Source organism: Dinoponera quadriceps, unplaced genomic scaffold (genome assembly GCF_001313825.1).
Source record: "Dinoponera quadriceps isolate SergipeBrazil2010 unplaced genomic scaffold, ASM131382v1 scaffold1872, whole genome shotgun sequence".
NCBI classification, from domain to species: Eukaryota; Metazoa; Arthropoda; class Insecta; order Hymenoptera; family Formicidae; genus Dinoponera; species Dinoponera quadriceps.
Window position 1 is genome coordinate 1,612,125 of NW_014555944.1, and position 12,791 is coordinate 1,624,915.

General features: G+C 36.7%; 2 protein-coding genes across 3 annotated transcripts in view; both read right to left on the minus strand.

Moving 5' to 3' along the window:
- The window catches only part of LOC106745965, an 8,669-nt gene extending 2,714 nt beyond the window's left edge, over positions 1 to 5,955 (minus strand). Inside the window, exons 1-2 of one of the 2 annotated variants that reach the window (XM_014622041.1) lie at positions 5,908 to 5,955; positions 461 to 703 (exon numbers count right to left, since the gene is read on the minus strand). The gene's annotated coding sequence lies outside the window, so the exon portion shown is untranslated. Of the gene's footprint in view, positions 1 to 460; positions 1,163 to 5,907 lie in introns of those variants that run through there. The other variant, XM_014622040.1, reaches the window with a different exon arrangement.
- A 782-nt stretch (positions 5,956 to 6,737) lies between these two features.
- LOC106745967 (40S ribosomal protein S12, mitochondrial) lies at positions 6,738 to 10,833 on the minus strand. The gene is made up of 5 exons (XM_014622044.1): positions 10,659 to 10,833; positions 10,162 to 10,209; positions 9,985 to 10,032; positions 7,408 to 7,629; positions 6,738 to 6,993 (listed from the first exon to the last, which is right to left on the minus strand). Exons 1-5 carry the CDS (start codon positions 10,717 to 10,719, stop codon positions 6,863 to 6,865), a joined length of 510 nt encoding a protein of 169 aa, XP_014477530.1. The 5' UTR covers positions 10,720 to 10,833; the 3' UTR covers positions 6,738 to 6,862.
- Between the last annotated feature and the right edge of the window lie 1,958 nt (positions 10,834 to 12,791).

Consider the following 12,791-nt stretch of genomic DNA (forward strand, 5'->3'; position numbering starts at 1 on the left):
TATATATATATATATATATATATATATATATTAATAAAATTAATAATGAAACCAAGTCAATGAAGACATAGAAACCGATATTGACGCGTCGAGAAATAAAAACTTCTTACATTATTATTTCTTTATTTATTATTTCTTTTATAATTTAATACAAATATAATTTTACCGCATCTCATTGATCTACACCAAAAGCGTAATTGCACTTGATGACGATTTAAATTAATTATATATAACCAGTGAATAAAACTCGCTAACAAATACATAGAATATACGTCAGAAAATACGTATATTCACTGTAATTTATGCGAGCTTTGATTAAGCTTTGGAACGACCTACGGAAATTAGCGTGCCAGTTAGTGTGTTAATGGTATGATTAAACGTGATGACATCAATTCGTCCACATCGCGCAGAATTTATTAATATATATTAATATAATTAATATAATTAATAAAATATACACCTGAATTATCCACTAAACATCCACTTGTTTTACTAATCAAACGGTCACCGTTCTGTCACTTCAGGAAGTAACTAACACTTGATGCTTCTCTACATGCGTACTTCGAGAAATGCCAAATCCTTCTGAATTCCGAATGTAGCACGTCTGCGTTTATAAGTATCTCCCTTCCAGAAAAGGTCAAGGGATGTTCTCAGTTGCAGTGGTAGGGAAAGTCGGCTTCTCATTGACGCGTCCTCATGTCCACTAAACGCATCCCCATGTCCATTAAATGTCCATTGTTAGGGGTTTTCGGAATTTTAGATGAATAATTAATAAATACAACGCATAAGTTAGACGTAACGCTATATTACTGCTAATCACTAGCGTAATCAAATCCGATAAAAAGACAGTACGAACGATATAGAAAAAACAGACTAAAATACGGAGCATATGCATGCGTAACGAATATTTACATCAATAGATCAATGGATTCGTAGTTATATTGTTATATATATTATCCAAAAATGTTCTGCGGGCACTTTTGAGTGTGGAGTTTATTGCCAATATTTACGCACGAATACTTACATTTCAGCATTTCTGGCCGTGTCATTTTTATTTGAACAATGTTATATATCATGAAAAGTTCGATAAATAAACTTCGAAGAATTTTACAACTTCTAAATTCCGGGAAATTACATGAATAAATTGTTCGAAAAGTCCAAAGTTAAAATTCGAATATTCTCTAATACACCTCAACATTATCAAGGCATTATATTACTCTTTATTAGCATAATAGATAATATTCTAATAGCCGTTATCGTGGTGATAAAATCGTCACTTAAAACGTCGTTTATAACTTTGGCTATATATGATTTTGTCCGATTGTTGTGTAATCGGGAATTACATTATGACGATATCTTGAAAATGATGTTGAGTCAGGTAACATATAATAATCATTAGTTTTTCTCTGAGCGAAATGTAGAATTAATATTTCGAACAGTACTAATTAATCACTCAAGAGCTGAGAGGAGTCACAAGAATATATAATCAAAAATATCGAAGAAGAAGAAGAAGTTAATGCAACGGATTTTTTCTTTAAAGTATTATCTTAAGTATCATTAGTAATCATAAGTTATCATTAATCTTTGTCTAAAACTTCTTTTTTCTATGCAAATTCCCTATATAGGACTGTAAGAAATGTACATAGAACATTATGTAAGAAATTTATATAGAACATTATTTGCAGAAAAGTTTGGAAACTCACAGTATTTAGGTCACATTTGTAGAATAGATTTCGGTTCCGGACATTCAAGAAATTTAGGACAAATGTCGACAACGACTATTCATGTTGCGTTACGCAACACTTTCTTTTATATTCGTAACAATTCTTGACACTGACCGGACCCCTTTTCCCGACTTTTAAGAAATCCAGCCGTTCTTTAAAGGAAAACGTGATGTATGAATATAAAGAGAAGCTAAAGGGTAGAAAGGTAAGAAAAAATAAGAAGGGCAAGAACGAAAATTTACATATCGTAACCGTAATTGTTTTCGTCACGGCTAGTCCTTCTAAAACTGTCACTTTCAAAGACAGTTTTAGAAGAAGTTATTAATGATTCAAAGAGTTCGAAGTGTTATTAGTGATTCGGTGAAAGAAAAATGCACAAATGTTGCCGCATATGCGACCAATCTTCTAGACCTAGGAAACCCTTCGAAGTTAGTCGACAACAATTCGTTGTTTCCTCTGACAATTTCTCTTTTGTGTGCGTTATTTTTATTAACACAAATTGTACTCGCATACGTATCTTTTCAACGTATATAATAAAAAGTACTGATAATAATAATTATTATTATAATTACGTAGATCCATATATATCGAGCGGCTACGTCGCGAGCGGCCGTGCGAATCTTCCCGTTTTCCCATGATGCAGCTTCTTTCTGCTGAAGATATTAAATTTTAAGAAAGGACCGCGACGGAAATACGAGGAGGGGAGCGAAGATCGTCAGCGCAAAGGAGCAGTTATTCCTGATACGACGCTGTTACCTATGCCGGTGTCCCGCGATCACGCCAAATTTAGTCGTCCGTTCCGAGCCGGATTAAAGCGTCTTGTCATCCATAGAAAAGCACCCCGGCGTTCAATTCACCGCGTCGCCCCCTCTTTCTCGTGTATACAAATTTTTGCTCTTTTGGCTGCATAACCCACATTTCTATAGTGGCCGGTGGACGGTCGCAACCCGTTATTTGCGATATTTCCCCGTGGCCATCGGACCCCGTGACGGATGAATGCGCCCGACTATTTGCATCTGCTCGCAACGCGCGTGCGAGCGTACTTTGTAACGGTATCGAACGAACCTTTACTGTCACTTTTCTCGAAATTTCTCAATTTACTTATCACAGAACAGCCGAACATAAACGATGTCGAAGTATTCGTAAATGTCAACAATCGCGGAGCGATGAATTTCCTCGGTACAGCGCTGATTTTCTCCGGAACAGCGATAGTAATAATCGCTAATAGATAAAGAGTGGCTATAAAAATTCACGATAAAAGTCCATTAAACTGAAACTCTATCCCCCCCCCCCCTGTTTATATTACTTTCCTTATTATTCGAGGAGAATTCGCTATTCGTTGATCGAATTAATTTCTTCAATTACTTTTTCAAACATCTGCATTACATATCATATATATTTGAAATGTACGTATTTAATAAAACTCATTTCGTGTGATCTAACTGCTTTCTCAATAATTTATCTATATTTAATAAGCTAACGGAAACTTTATCTCGTCTATTTTGTAATCGACTAAGTGATGAAAAGGTGATTGGTAGTGAAAGCAATATATCACGATCGATACAATCGGGACGTTCCAACTGAAGAATAAAAATATAAATAGGAACACGAGACTCAGATCGACGTATAAAAATTAGATAACGGGTTGAGAGGTTTCTGATACTTCTTTCAGTTTTCTCAAATAATTCGGCATATTACTAATTAGTATTATTAGAATAGAAACGAAACTATTGCGTAATTATATTCGATCGCGTCGCATCGTTGCGGTTACATCATCAGTCCTGATCTATTATGGAACAGATTTCAGGTATCTTCTTGTCCTAAAAATACATATTCAGTCGTTTCGGAAAAAAGGAAAACTCGCGTCCGGGAAGTGTCAATAGACTTCAGTCCAGATTGCGGTTGAATGGATTCAAAGGAAAAAATGACTCAGCAATTTTAAAAACCCAGCAAATTTGAGACGTTCTTTCCTTTTTAACGTAACCGAGCCGTTCACATTTCCGTCGGTTGTTACGAAATTATTTTAACCGCCTGATGACAGTTTTCCCGAATAACTTGCAGCCTCCTCGATCTCCTACGACAACGTTAGAAAGTAAAAATAAGAAATTTTCCACGAAAACTATAAAATCAGACATTTGTAACAGCGAGTCATAGAAATTCGAGAGAATAGCGAGGGAAAGAATCTCGAAATTGAATTCTCTCTTTGCTGTCAATCGACAGGAGGAAGAGAACTCTACGAAAGGAACATCGCATGTTATGAGAAAACTGATTAAAGCTTTACTCATTTTTCTTTCTCGCTCCGTTTGTTGACCCGTAAGTGCAATTTTATATGGTCATTAGCAGCGGGATCGCCGTAGGAAGTCCGAAAACATCTGCGTCTTTTAAACCCCGTTAGAATTCAGTAAAACTCATCGTCAGGAGCCACCCTGACCTTCGACAAAAAAAAGGCAGGGAGAGGGCGAGGAATTCTGTTGTCGCAGTCAAGACGTTTTGGGGCAGATACACAGACACACTGGTGGTAATTATTTCTCAATTTATCTTGTCGGTGGACCACCGACTAAGTATTACCAACACAGACCTCGGGGAGTGTTAACTTCCGGAGTCCGGTAGCCGCACGGGTCGTATGTCTCTTTCGCTCCCTTCGAAAAAATCTTCCCCTCTCTTTCTCTCTCAGACGCTTTCTCATCCCGTTTCTACAGCATTGGCGATCACGCCCCTCGCACTTCATGCATTTTATTTCTCGACGGAACTCTTTGTAGATCGATGAAGATGGATCTGCTCGACGCGCGAGGCGGGGGCGTTGTGTACCGCAGAAAAGTTACACTCGATTTGAGCTGAAACGTTAGGGAATGTCGCGAGCATAACGTCCGCGACGGAGGGCCCCCGCCTTAAAATTTAAAAACTTATTTAACGAGCATTATCACACGATGATGCACGATTACTCTCGGGGTAATTTGAAAAAGTTTCTCCTTTTATTATCGTGCAAATATCCGAGATACAGAATATACTTCTCTAATCTGATCAAATTTCTTAATTTTTAAGAGACATTTGCACCTCAGCTATTTGAAAACCGAGAAGTGCACGTAAATGTTTAACTCTTTGACGGTCGCATTCGTCGCGGAAAAGTTTCCGACGGGCGGATTTCGAGAGTTCGCTTAGACCTTGTCTAAAGAGACGAACATTCCCCTTGCACATAAATCCGTAAATCTATCTATGCGCACCTTGTGATATTACGATTATAGATTATTACAAATATTTCTTTCCATGGAAATGCTGAGTGAGGTCACATATATGTAATAGCCGCAGTTAAGATGTTAAAATACTAGAACACTATACTTTTCCATCGAAAATCGTGGCAAAGAAACAACTGTAAACTACGGTGTTTTCCAGAAAACTTCGATACGTTTGAATTCATCCAAATCATTTTTCATTCTCAGCAGAAAAACATAATATTCCGTTTCAATGTGCAGAGCTGACTTAAATGAACGAAATATGCGAAAAGAGCTTTTCGGTACGACTGTTCCGCCTTCAAGAGAAGAAATTGAAAGAAAAGGACATGCAAAATGTTATATGTCTAAACGACTGTTATATTTTCAAAAGAATTCAAATAAGTGACGAGGAAACGTTTCTCACTGTCGTACGATGTTACTTCAACTCTTTACCGTTCGGCTTAGTAATCTGACACCGAATACTCGTAAAAGTCCCGATGATCGACAACGGTCCTGCTGCTCTTTTATACTTTAAATATTTTACCTGCTAACTTAAACCACGTTATGTGCTTTACTGATTTTCTTACACAATAAACATATATAATAAAATTGTACGTACACATTGATCACAATAAAATTATATCATCTTCGTAAGATCAATGTCGACTGCAAACGTCGAAAAATCGTCGTGATGTCGGCTTTCCGCAAAACGGAGCGAACGAACGTATGAAAGTTTAATTAAACACGCCGACACACGCCTCGTGCCGATTAGCTTCACCGTCATCCCTTCGGACGACCATACGCGTATCTAATAGGTTCTCATTCACACAGTACGACTAATGCAGAATATCCAACTGTACTGAAAACATGTATTGCATACAAATCGAGAAAGGGAACGAGCGGAAGTTCGCAAATTTTCTCCTAAATAATTTCTATATTTAATAGAGGAAATAAATAAAAAGCTGCACACTCACGATTGGAAAGTCGTCCTTAGCTCTCGAAAACGATTGTAAAACTGATCGGAGGATGAAGAGCGCACACGGAGAGATTTCAAATGCGTTCGTTGCGACGACTGTTTTATTCGTTCACGACGCAAGAACCTCTTTCTTTCTTTGTCTCCGCCGAGGTGGGGATTCAGGTTGAGAGCCAGCCTCCCCAAAACACCGAGATGTTGGTCAGCATGTCATATGGTCAATAGCCGATGGCCGTGTGGGTGGATAGATGCAGGGTGCAGATGCGCAAAGTCCGCGCCAACAACCCTTCCGTAATAACGCCGCGGAGAACGGAGGCTGTGTGTCACGACCCTTTCTCCGTCGTGACATCCCGATACCGGACTGCATTATTCCCTGTGTCAAGGGACGCGTGGTTCGCCTAACGGTAAACGAAGGTGCGGCACGGTGCCTGTAAAGTGTGTCAAAGGGACGAGCATTTGCAGGACTCCATCCAACCGTGGAAATCGTGTCGGAACCCGAAAATCTCAATCGCGTTCGTACGACCGCTTCTCGTCATCCCGTTATGCAAAATAGATAAATATCGATTGCGATGATCTTAACGATACTTTTAATTTTTCGATTATAAAATCATGTGAGATTTCTCGAATTTTGCGAAGGAAAAGTTTACCTCCCGCTGTTGCAATGAGTGTGAATCCCAGATACTTTTCAGTTAACTGTTAATTAAAATATGAAATTCCCGAAGAAGAATCAATAAAAAAGGATACCGCTCCGGTTTTCGGGAATCAACTGTTGCTGTTTCACTCGTCATACGATTCGTGCATAATTAACAAGAGCCCAGATAATGATGATATATTCAACGATTTTTTCATCCATAGAAGATGTTTTATTTACAGAAAATTCGACGTAATTTTCTGACGCAGTCAGACATAACATATAACGATAGCTAATGAACTGTTCAAGCTTATTAAGTTATGAATTATGTGCTCTTAATTACGTGAGGTAAATCGTACTTGCCACGCACACATTTAATTTTGACACCGGGCGTATCTTGCAGTCGTCCGACTCTGCACAGCACTATGTTGTGTTCTTGCAGATTGTGGCCTATTCCTGAAATAATTCAATATACTCTTGTGTGGATGGAAAAAAATAACAATTTAGTATAACTAAGTGTTCCGTTGCTTAGAGATCAGATAAAAAATCAGATAAAAATATAGGAACCAAAAAGTTTCTGTAGGAGGTTTTTTACTCAATCAATTGTTTTCAGTTGTCTCAACCGAGTTTTAGTGCAGCTGAATGCTCTCACGAATGTTATCACTCGTGATAACTAAGATATTACTTGTCGTCGAGTTTTCATTTCTTGTCATCAAGTTTTTATTCGGTCCCTATTCTATTACAGGAACTGAGTTCTTTTTTGCCATGTAGTCCGCGAAACAGCATCGAATTGTCTCAGCGTGTCTTAACGCGATAATTCGACGGGCGTAAATATCGCTTATTTATCAAGCAACCAATTCTGAATCTCACCTGGCACATACGCCGTCATTTCTTTGCCGTTTGATAATCTCACGATTACGCATTTTCGATTTGCAGAATTAGGTTTTTTAGGCTTCTTAATGACGGTTTTCAAGACTATGCCTTTCATGAATGGATTGCCATCTAAGGGATTCTTCCTACGTTTAACTTTCTTACGTGGGCCTGCCTTGTGAAGTTTCCACAATATTGAGCATGGTCTGATCTGTGATATACCTGGATCAACAGAAGCGGCTATACAATCACTTTTTACAATTGCGTAAGAAAGTGGGCAAAAATTAAAATACCTTATAAAAACAACTTGAGAGATAGCAAAAGCTCGCGGATATACAGAGTGAAGCAAAAGTGAATGAGTACATACAAAACAAATCTGAATACAGTCGAATATCTCGTAAAAGATGCAATTTAAAAAAAAAATGTTTCAGGTAAAAGTTGTAGGGTTAAGGAAGACCTATTTATCGATCTTATCAAAAGTGTCAGAGGTTTATTTAACATCTGCGATAAATAAGAAAACTGGAACTATTCAAAAACTTCAAGTCTTATGGGATATGACAGATTTGAATTTGACATTTAATTGCAAATATATATGATCATACATTTCCTTGTTAAACCTCTAATCAAATTTATTCTTTTTTTTAAACTTCTAATTGTATTTTTTCCACACCATGAATATAATTAGACAATAACTTCCAGCGATAGTAACATTTAATACACGTAAGATGTCGTTTCTTAGGAAAGAGAATTTAAAAATTTACAACTTTCGCTTAGGTATATTTTTAAGGCCAAGTTCGCTTCTAATCGGTGTGATCGGTGGAAAAAAATTTGTTACGAATGATCATTCCTTAAAAGTGAAAAGAGAGCCGACGGTGACGTGCCGAATTCAGCGATCATCTCTTAGCCCTACTATGACGTAGAATGGGATTCGTCCAAACGAAATTGTGCCATTGTTGTTCGTTTCGAGACTCAACTGACCACAGTGGTCAATACGACAGATGTCCAGAGTCTGACGCTGCTAATCCGACCTAACTCTAGGCATAACTAAGGCAAGAGACCAGCAGTGAGAGAATCCATTATGCGTGAAAGGCAAACCCCTTTTTCCAGAGATGAATGCGCAAGATTACATTGCGAAAACCTTAGGCATCACTGTTGCGCCTTTTGTGGCCTTCTCGCGTTCCTCCGCGAAATTTCGAAGAAATCTTTATTATGGTTACGATCTCACGAGAAAAAATGCAAGTTTAAGGAGTTCCCGTGGTTTCCGATCCCATGTAATCCGATACCTAGTAAACGTAGAATCGGCATGCATTGCGTTAAATTAATTTTATTTACAGCCTTAATCACGTTTAACGAGATTTGAGTTTAGCATCTGAACAGTTGTAATCCTTCGACCAAGAAGAGCAATGTACGAATTTTCACGATTCTAAGGATTCCGTAACCTTGAAACGTGTTTCTTCTCGTAACATATATATATATTCCTTTCTAAAGGTTTTTTAACATAATCTACATTAAACGATCATAAAAAATAGATTGTTATAAACGATCATAATCACAAACCAGATAAATTAAAGATATAAAAACAAATTTACCCAGCGCATATAGTTTTCTGCGAGATTATCGGATTAACTAAATTCCCGATCCTGATAAGGCAACACGCTTGCTTGCGTTCTCACGAGCGCCTCATGTGTGCCTCGCGCCCTTTGTGAGGGTCGTAAGAAAAGCGAAAAGGGGTATAATGCGGAAACGGTGTGCTCGTACGGCTGATCTACCCCGTGACAATTGGACAACCGCAAATGGACACGTCACCCCCTCAATTCCCAGCGATTTTCGCTATTGGTCACACATTGGGGCACCGCCTTTACGCTGCCCGAGCCCTTTCTTGCGAAGTGGCCGGATGGATCTCTTTTCGAACTTCGAAACGAGCTCTTCGTCCGCGCTTATGAAAGAGGTAAAGGCTGCGCGTATTTCCGCAACGAAAGAATGCTAGGACGATAGGAAATTTGGTTCCTTTCGGAGCTTGTCCCCTCGATCCCGCAGTCGGACCCGAGAAAAACGCAGATATGTATCTGACAAGAGACACCTTTAGAGTCTCGAGACGCTACTGGACGGTCCTCGAAAAGAGCAGCTCGGTTACAGAAGTGCGAATAATACACCTGGCATCTCGCGCGATCTCACGTAAATAGATTACTAAATCGACGCAGATTTATCTTAAATTTTAATATTTGCTTGTTACACATATCCGCCATGTAAATCATAAAATTTCCTCTTTGCTTATATATTATACATACAAATACATATTTTTCATATAATTCGAAGACACCTGAATTTAAGGAAATAATTCAACAAATGATTCAACATTAATTTAACAAATGAAATCATCAAATTATTCGTCTCACATATAGGATGTCTAAAATATTGTATATTTATCATTACTCAACATATCTTATAATAATTTTTCATTGCAAATAATTATCTGCATCTTTCTTGGCTAATAATTTAAAGCAATTAAGAATAATAAAGAGTTATAAATTAGAAAGTACTACTTTAATTTTTATAACAATTTAGAAATTGTATTACCTTGCAATGTTGTATTCATACATATTCTTGCAGCGTTTAATATGCTCCCTGTCAAATACAAAATTTTAATTCATTAATATATAATCTATGGAATCAAATTTTGGATTAAGTTTCTAATAGCATTATTTAGGAAAGGTTATCTAAAAATAATATGCACAACTTAACAAGACAATTTACCTTGAACATAATTGCTCCCATAGAATTTTGTCAGACTTGATTGACTACCTGAAACACATCAAAACAGATTCTTCAAATAGAATAAAATATTAAAATAATTGCATAAAATATAGGAATAGAGCTATATATGGTTGTACTTATATCTGTAAAATATTGCGTATTACAATTAGATTTTAGAATTTTTGTACTAAAGTGTTCTTATGATTCATATAACTAAACCCACCACATTTAATTGTTGTACTTATTGTTCATGCAAACTGAAGAGGGTTCAAATGTGAGGAGCGAAACATTTGTGTTTACATTCCTTATTTGTATATTTATAAATTCGATCGCGCATAAACATTATTATGCTCTTATTTTGCTTTTCTTACTTGGCTCTCGTTTACTTTTCTTTCCTTGTTTTGCACTTACAAAATTTGATCTCAGTTATTAGGTTAGATTAAATTATAAGTTATAAATTAGATTTTATAAACAACGCCACCATGCAACAAACGTACCTTGAATGGAACTTGCTATGCAGGTTCTTGCTATGTTCACGCTTTTAGCCAGAAAATTCATAATTAATGTAATAATCGAACTTTTCTGACGTTAACTTAACCTCACATAGTGTTATTGAAAATCCCTCTCACCCCTTGGTCGATGTAGAATACCAGCGGCTGGTCTGCCTCCTTATTCCTAGTGGCGAAAATCTGAACTAGATATGGACGATAAATCGATATTCGAGACTCTTGTTCAATTTCTCATTTGCTGGAGAATTGATATAATTGTTTTTACCGAAGTTATATCTTTATAAGTTACATATCTTTCGATTTTTATCTATGTGGCGTAGAATTTCTGACAGCCATAAGGGTTAAATTCGTCTTATACGCTTTCGTGCTGAAAACGACGTTCTACCTTTATTTCGTATTACATGTTGAAGTAAGATAGAACAGCGTAAGACGCGTTTAACCAAAGTCGTACTACTTGAGAATAAAAAGATCTGACCTGCTGTTGAATCGAAGAACGTGAAAATAAGGAAAACGCATAAACCGTCATTAAGTAGTAGTACTTAAGAGTAAAAAGATTTAATTCATTGAACTATAAAATATATAAATATGAAATATGCCTGACTTGTTGTTGATTCGTACTACGGATTCTTCGTTAAGAACAGTGGCGACTCATATCGGAGATTTTCGAATTAATAAATAACGGGTCAATAATCGTAAAGGGTATTTTAGCCGAGACTCGAACTAAATTTAGAAGAGACACAAACCTAACAAGCTTCCGCGAGACACCGCTAAGTGGCGCTAGGCGTTCCGCTAGCCAATTTCTTACCTGTCTCGCAGAACGGATCAAGTAATAAAAAGCGGGCCGATAGGTTATTATTCTAAATGTAATTACAAAGTCCCGGTTACGAATCGCTATTGTCTTTAACGAAAAATCAAGCATTTAATATGATTCAACAATAGATCAGAGAATCTATTATTTTGTTTAATTTTGCAGCTCAACAAGTTAACCGTTTCTCACCTACACACAGTACGACGCCCTTCCAAGTTTTGCGAATCAAAAATCTTATTCTCAAACAATACGATTCAACGACTGGTTAAACGTTATTTAATTTTCAATTTGTATAACTCGATAGTAAGAAAATTTGTTTTATTTTTAAGTTTTGCGACGCGCACAACGCAGCGTATCACAGAAGACGATATACTGAAAGGAAAGTGTTATGTTGAAATAAGTATTTTTTCAGTAATATTGGAGTAATTATTTTACTTTGATAAAATAAATATTACTTAACACGTTCATTGCCAAGCTGAAAATTGGAATTTCGTATTTTTTTATTTAGTTTTTATTGTGCTCAAAATAAGTTAATATATTATTTATATGCTTTTATTATTATGTACATAGGATTTATGTACTCTAAATATCTATTACGCGATAACGCGTGATCGGCCGTTTAGTGCGAACTCGCATCACGCGATATCGCGTGATTGGCAATGAACGTGTTAAATGTAGCACTTTTTTCCACATTCAAACAATATTTACTTAATACTAGTAAAATAATTATTCCAATATTCCTTAGTAAATATTTACTTGAATATAGCATCTTTTTCTTTCAGTAAATTATTTAGAAATAGAACGACTTAATAGCACATTAAAGAGACTTTAATGTTATGAACGGAAATCAAAGAATCACTTTTTTATTTATGAAAAATAAGCAAAATCCAAAGCGCTGTAAGTTCGGCAAAAATGATGACTATAAAATGAATTTGAATTGTCAAGTGAAGCTGTTTTCTTTAACGTCGAATAACTTCGTGAGGAGAAATCGCACTGCAATCAATACACACGCAAATTAAAGAGGAAATCCATATTGTCAAATAACACAAACGTCATTTGCGCGCTATTTATATCTAAAAACGGTATATCCAAAAACCATAGACTACAGGCTGCAAAATATTCCTCGGGCGGCCTCGTCGTCATTATTTTTGCGAAAGTTACAACCTTTCCATCCTTCAAACTCTGCTTATCTCTCTCTAACGAAGAAGAACCACACTGGCTTAAAAAAATCCAAGATTTATTCAGAAATCGCAAGAGATACAAAGCTCAGAAAAGGAGACGAGTGTTTCAATCGGGGCGAAGAGTCGGGGGGG